General features: G+C 36.9%; 1 protein-coding gene across 5 annotated transcripts; it reads right to left on the bottom strand.

Annotated features, from left to right (window-relative positions):
• Positions 1–219: 219 nt before the first annotated feature.
• LOC113698231 (uncharacterized) lies at positions 220–3,106 on the bottom strand. Of its 5 annotated transcripts, none has more exons than XM_027217971.2 (7): positions 2,961–3,106; positions 2,079–2,194; positions 1,902–1,957; positions 1,279–1,402; positions 1,089–1,195; positions 584–653; positions 220–498 (listed from the first exon to the last, which is right to left on the bottom strand). In XM_027217971.2, exons 2-7 carry the CDS (start codon positions 2,158–2,160, stop codon positions 419–421), a joined length of 519 nt encoding a protein of 172 aa, XP_027073772.1. In that variant the 5' UTR covers positions 2,161–2,194; positions 2,961–3,106; the 3' UTR covers positions 220–418. The 5 variants fall into 5 exon arrangements, with proteins under 5 accessions (XP_027073772.1, XP_027073774.1, XP_071914219.1 ...); XM_027217973.2 differs by having other exon boundaries at positions 1,095–1,195; XM_072058118.1 differs by having other exon boundaries at positions 2,964–3,092.
• Between the last annotated feature and the right edge of the window lie 4,034 nt (positions 3,107–7,140).

Here is a 7,140-nt window from a genome sequence, read left to right as displayed (position 1 = left end):
AAGGAGCTATTCTTCCTCTATGGTAAAGCACCTAAGTTGAAGAGGGCCGTGAAATCCACCAGTAAGTTGTTGAGACAAACAAATAGGCATATATCACCAACAATTACCCTACCAGATATCTTAAGAACAAGAACTTCAAATATCATGCCTTACTGAATAGGAACAAACGAGCTCCACAAAAGGATGAAGTCTAAGCATGAGATAGAAGAAAACCACCACTGCAAGAGGGAAAAGAACAATTTGATGTATGAATTAGTAACACTGGTTTATACATCATTTATACCCTTGTACAACATCTTTTCGAAGTGAGAAAAAGGTGGGTGAAAAGTTCTCCTCCATCACAAAGTAAAGCAAAGTAAATGCCCACAAAAGCAAGTTAAAAGACAAATCAGATAAATGGTGGTGGCTAATCTCATCATCAAGCAGTCCTCTTAGGAGGAGCCATATTGCGGATAAGAGATGTCGTCGTACTGATTGTATATAATTGTACCACGAATCCTGCAAATTGATCAAAAGACATATAAGTGAGAAATGAAATCTATAAAAAGACCCCATTAACTCAATTCATAATCACAGTATTTACCTAGCAGGCCAGTTGCAACCTTTGAAAGTTCAAGCATTGACGTACCCCAGCTACTAAAATCCTTGATAACCTATTCCAGAACATAAAGATATTTCACACAATATATCCATCAATATCTCTGGCTGTAATAAGGTACATTTCTTACATGGCAACCTAGATAAAGAACCTTTCAAAATAGAGCAAGTGTGAATTAACAATAGGTCCCACTGTCTGCCTACGCAGCAAGTCAAAAGTTAAAACTTATGAGAAATATCTACCAGTTAATTTCATCCTTGATAAGGCCTAGTCAATGATAAGGTAATTACAGACTCTTAAAATTTTCTTCCACATTATCTCTAATACTTGTATCTCATTCCACATTTCTTTCTTCAAGTTGACTCAAAGAGTGATTAAATACGTATCTGTTTCAGTCTGATTTATCATCAAGTTTAAAGTCAAGAAGAATCATCATGATTTAACGGGTTTCTAAACAACTAAAGCCACGAAAATCAGTAAGTGGTCGTACTTGTACCACATAAGCACTCCTTGAGAGATTAGCAGTTGATATCAGTACAGCTATTGATGATCCTAACATGTATAACTTCAGAAAACTTGCCCGGCTTCGCTTCCTACCTTCAGAACAACAAGAAACTCAACAGTAAAGATCAGTCTCCAATCACTGAATGACTAGCACAACAAAAACATGTTAGGGTTACCTAATTCTCCTATGAAGAGAGAAATGAAACATATAACAGATGAAGAAACTGCAATTTTGTCAAGCTCCTCCATCTTAGTTGTGGATAAAAATACATTCACTGCTGCTAACAATTGAATAATAGCCTGTCGATAGATGACATAAACTGTGTCAAAAGTGAAACTGCGAATTCGAAATCAAACATTAGCCTCCGTAAAACATGCCCAATTAATACGGAAACTAAACAACAGTATCAGTTGAAGAATTACAGCTAAAAATTGTCCAATGCAAGTCCAAAAAATACTATGAATGCAACTAAAATAAGAAACCTGCATTGGCTAATTCTTCAATTTCAGCAAGACATAAAACAAAAAACATATACCAAATGCTTAAAGAAAAATTCCAAAATTAAATTTCTTACCTGTTAATTTAACACTAACACCTAAGGCTACTCAAAAGTTAAAAAGAAAAGGCTCATGAAGAATTGACCACAACACAGAATCTGGAAGATCTTTAAATCGTTTTTTTCTTAGATAACCAAAACTCTCACTAATACACAAGTGCTATAATAGACTTGCACATTTTTAAACTAAAAGATACTATACATGTACTTTTTCTGTTTTCTGTTCTTATAGTCTTCTGTACCTGGGTGAAGATGAGAACAGAAAGGCGAGACTTGTATTCAGCGACCTTTTTATAGCCTAATAAGTACATAACAGATTGAAAGAAAGATTTAGATATCTTCCAAAGCAAACACGAATTGGAGAAATTGGGTTAAATTAAAATCCAAACTCACAAGAAGAATGAAAAAAAGACACGTACGTGAGTCCACTACCATGCGATAGGAAAAATCAGAACCATCAGTTCCAGAAGGCCTTCCGTTCCCAGGTCCTCTCTGATGCATATTCTCTCACTCCCTTCCTAAAACTACTTTGACTCTGCATGCAGAATCCAGAAGTGAAATGTTCATGCCACATCGGTAGACAAATGATGATTTTGCATCGAAACAACAAATAAAGTTTCATAACATTATATTGGATAAAAGCATTCTGTCACTCCCTTCCTAGAACTGCTTTCATTCTGCATAAAAGAAACCAGAGGTGAAATGTTTATGCTACATCAGTAGAAAAATGAAGATGGTCCGTTCAAACCATAGATTAAGTTTTAAAAGATTATAGAGGACAACCTGCAACTATTCTTTTCATGAAAAGAACTTTCTCTCTTGTCAAGAGTATTATTGCTATTCTACCATTGATTTGTTATTTTCTTGAATTTTCTTCCTTTAAATTCACTAAAAAAAGGAGTTATGAAAAATACATAAAAGAAATCAAGTCGTGAATTTCAAAGTTCAAATAAGCTAAAAAGCAAAACCTAAACAAAACCAGAACAAAATAAAATGAAGAAAAGTACGCAGAAGAAAAATATTGGGTATTGGCAAAACCATTGCAGCTATTCCATTCCAAAGGAATAATAAGCTCAATTACTTCTACTTGGAAAACCACAGATTCTAAGTACTCCCACTAAATAATCACAGGACAGCACTTTGATTTCCTAGTATTCATATATTTATTTCAAGAAAAAAAAAAGAGCATATAAATTCGCAATTCTATAACAGTTTAGAAGCGGATGAAAATCCAGAGTATTCAATCCAAATAAAGGAAGCAAAGTAACGAAATGGAAGAACGAAAAGCTGAGATTAGCTACCACTTTTGAGATCTCCGGCGGCTATCCTGGAATTTCCGGCTAATCCACGGGATGACCTGCGACGGAGACGGGGAGAGGAGGTTGTCTTTGCTCACGGGGCCGGTGTGGAAAAGAAAAGAAGTTTAAAAATTAAAAAAAAAAAAAAAAAAAAGAGCAGGGAGAGAGATATAAAAATTTTTTGCTAAAATAGTCGTTACATTTTTGTGAAATTGGTTTTGTGTCTCTTATATTTCCTTAAAATGAAGCAATATGGTTTACAAAAACGTTTGGATTGTCAATTATTTCACTTTATTTACACCTTATTTACACACACTAATTTACTTGCATCATCAACACATTTTTTAATCATTTTTTTATCTCACATACATCATATCAAAAAAGTTCTACAATACTTTTTCACAAAATTATCTAAAATAATTTACAATCCAAACACATTTGGTAAGCCATTTCCCCCAAAAATTTTATACATTTTTTGTGAACACATTTTATAATCACTTTTTTACTTCTTATATATCAAATTATTATAGTATATTTTTCTACAAAAACTCTAGAAAATAACAATCCAAATGGGTTTAAAATTTAGGTTGACGATTCCATTTCTCTACATTGAAATTAGGTTAAGGACTCCATTTCTCTCTACATTGAAGTCCTTTCGATGAATATATGAACTTTATCTTTCTACTAACTTTGATCCATCTTCTTATTCACAAGGAAGGTATAAGTGGATTTGCGTTAACATATGAAGTTTACCAATTTATAATAGAGTGAATGGTTTAAAAGGTCACTAAACTATTAAAAATGACACCCTTTAGTCACCAAACTTTTTTTGTGGCCATAAAGGTCCTAAACTAGCAAAAAGGCTCCAGCGGAGTCATTTTACCGAATTTCAGCAGTTTCTCATTCGGTGGCATGGACAATGTGAATTGGAGGAATATAGGCCCTGTTTGGAACTATGGTTTTTTAGCAAGTTTGTTTGCTACTAGTTTTTTAACAACTTTTGCTACAGGAACCTAAAAAACTTGTAAAAAACTTTTAGAGGTTGTCTGAAACTTTAATGAAACTACATCGTTTTGGACTCAAAAACTTGCAAAAAACTTTCTGATCATCTACTGAAACGACGTCGATCTGGCGTTTATTTTTTCCCGTCTTCATGAATAGCAAAGCAGTCAGCTCGTTGCACAGATCAATAGCTGCCCTAGTTGCTAAACTGCAGGAGAACACCAAGCTAATTCATTCTCGTTCGTAGGCTGATAAACCCAAAGAGAAGCGGCGCATGAAGTTGGTTGGACACTCCTCTGCTGGTGTAGCAGTCTCGCAGCCGACGGAGCTTTGTCCATCGAAGGTTCACCATTTTGGAAGGTACTTGCTGAAGTCCGGCAAAGCCTACGGTGGCTGATAGTCATGTCCTCCACCACGGTGAGCCCTGCAACAGCTGCTCTTGTCCGCCCGCTACAAAAGCCCTCCACTTTCAGGTGCCAAACTACCAGAACTTGATGAATTGAGGGGGAAGGGGCAGAGGGGGGCGGCGCAGATGGGGGCGACGGGGGAGAGGGGGAAGGCGGGGGAGAGGGGGAAGGGGCAGAGGGGGTGGCGGGGGGAGGGGGAAGGCGGGGCGGCGGGAGGTGGAGTTGCTGCTGGGGGTGGTGGAGGTAACGGGGAAGAAGAAGAAGAAAAAAAAAAAGAGGAAAGAAAAGAAAAAGGAAAGAAAGAAAAAGAAAAAGAAAGGGAAAGAGAAAAAAAAAAGAAAAAAAAAGTTTTTCACCTTACAAAAACTTCTACAAAATTTTTTCAAAAACTTCTACAGTAAACTACAGTAAAGTTTTAGACAAACTCCCAAAAAACTCAGATTCCAAACAGGCCCATAGTCAATGAGCAAAAATGTCCAACAAAATATAGTAAACCTATTTTTCCCTCGAGAGGCGTGCCTTAGATCTAGAAATTCGGTGACTGCTCAGATGTGGCAAGAGTTGCAAATTAAGATGGATGAATTATCTTCGGCCGGGCATCAAGAGAGGAAACATCACAGCAGCTGAGGAGGACCTCATTATTCAACTCCAATCCCTGCTCGGCAATCGTTGGTCACTCATAGCTGCAAGATTGCCTGGCTGAACTAACAATGAAATAAAGAACCACTGGAACACTCGTCTGCTTAAGAGACTCTACAAAGGAGGAATCCAGCCCCAGAAATCCTCTACATCTCTGTCCAAGAAGGGTAGCAAACAGCACACCAAAAAGAAGTCGAACAAGAAACAGGGAGATGGCCCTGAAGTCGAGGCCTACCGCTATAGAATTGATGGCTCGGCTGGTGCGTTCCTTGAGAGTGGCATCCAAAGACCGAAGCTGTGGATAGGCTTGGCAGGCAGCTTCGTAGGAGCTCAGATCAACTTCGGAGGCAACATCCTTAGCTTTTTCCCCATTACTACTACTATGGTTGCTGTGACTGGAGTTGCTACCTTCTCGATACGGTGGGGTGAGCGTGCTCGGTCCCTTGGTTTTGCTAAATTGACTACCCGTTTGAAAACTGGAGGAATCCCAACTCCGAATCAGTTGTTTTTGCGTGTCTGTGTCTGTGGAGGTGTCTGCGGAGGAGTTTACTACTGTTTTTGGGTGGATTATTTTCTATTTTCATTTGGTTTACAGGCAGTCACAATCACCTTTTTTACCGCCGAAGAAGATGAAGTAAATCTAGTTAGGTTGGAGGTTGGTCAACTTTGGGAATTAAACAATCTATTGTTCCAATAGCCTTTTGGACATTTTTGCCCATATTAGAATATTCGTTCAACCCAAGTGCTTTTGTCATCGGATGAGAAACTGCTGAAATTCGGTAAAATGATTTCGCTGGAGCGATTTTGCGAGTTTAGTGGCCTTTGTGGTCACAAAAAAAGTTTGGTGACTAAAGGGTGCCATTTTTAATAGTTTAGTAATCTTTTGGGCCATTCACTCTTTAGAATATTTGCAACGTATATTAAACTTGACTGAAGGAAGGAACCTCATAATTTACATAAAGTAATCACGTTGAGCATATTTGATCTGATAGCTAAGATTAAGGTCGCAGGAATCATAAGTTTTGGTCCAATTACTCCTTTCCCTTCTTATTTCTTAAATCCCATTTTCCTCTATTTTTTAAAAGGCAATTATATTATACTAATAAGTTATAAATTATAATGGACTAATGCCATTTAATCTAGCATTAATTCTTTGATATTTTAGTATGCAGCAAAAGGATACAAGTAGATTAACATCATCCTTCTGTAAAGGTCACACTCAAGAATCAAGAAATGGTTCGAAATTCTTGGCTAATTTCTTAGATTATACGTAAAAAAAAAAATTCGCATAAATGTACGCCTGACAGACTCTGTTTCTAATTCTATACCTGTCGTGCCGAGTTAGCACGGCAGCAGAATAAATTGTCAAAGCCCTCAGCCCCTCTGCAATAAGTTCAGTGCACTAAGCAGCCCATTTTTTTTTTTTTTCTAATTGGACACGGTTGGGGACACCAAGTAAAAAAAAAAAAAAAGCTTTGTCAGCCTTTGTCCAACGCACCCCTAACCCGGTATTTTTAATTCTAATGCCTAAAATGCAAATGCTGCAAAATCCATTTTTTTTAACTAACCTTTTATTCATACTCTACTTAAATTTAGGCCACTTAGACTATCAAAGTGATTTACAAATCTGCAAACAAAAAAGTATTCATACTAGTTTCATAAGTAGACTTAAATTAAATCGGATCCCAAACAAATTTGCTTAAACCCCAACTTATACCTGAAAAGTCAGAATTAATTAACCAAAATACAGATAACATCATAAAGAAAGGCCAGGACTCAAAAATGAGAAATTATATCCATTTTTTGCAAATGTTGACGCCCTAGCATAATTATGTACGAGTTAGGGGACAAAGTATAAATATAAATTATGGACTTAGATGAAAATCAGTGAGCATAAGAATCTGTATGACGGTGGATAGGGGGGCCACGTCACCCCCCAAGGGATAATTGGACGGTTGAGATCAGCTCAACCCAATGGCATTTTGGTTGACGGCCCACTGGATTAAGAAATTGAGAACAAGTTATGCATATGTTCAAATATTATTTATTGGACTTTATTGTGTTTTTATGCTCACTGACCTTCATCTAAGTTCATAATTTATATTTATAATTTGTCCCCTAACTCGTACATAATT

Source organism: Coffea arabica, chromosome 7c (assembly GCF_036785885.1).
Source record: "Coffea arabica cultivar ET-39 chromosome 7c, Coffea Arabica ET-39 HiFi, whole genome shotgun sequence".
Taxonomy (NCBI): Eukaryota; Viridiplantae; Streptophyta; class Magnoliopsida; order Gentianales; family Rubiaceae; genus Coffea; species Coffea arabica.
This window is presented reverse-complemented; position numbering and strand designations above follow the sequence as displayed.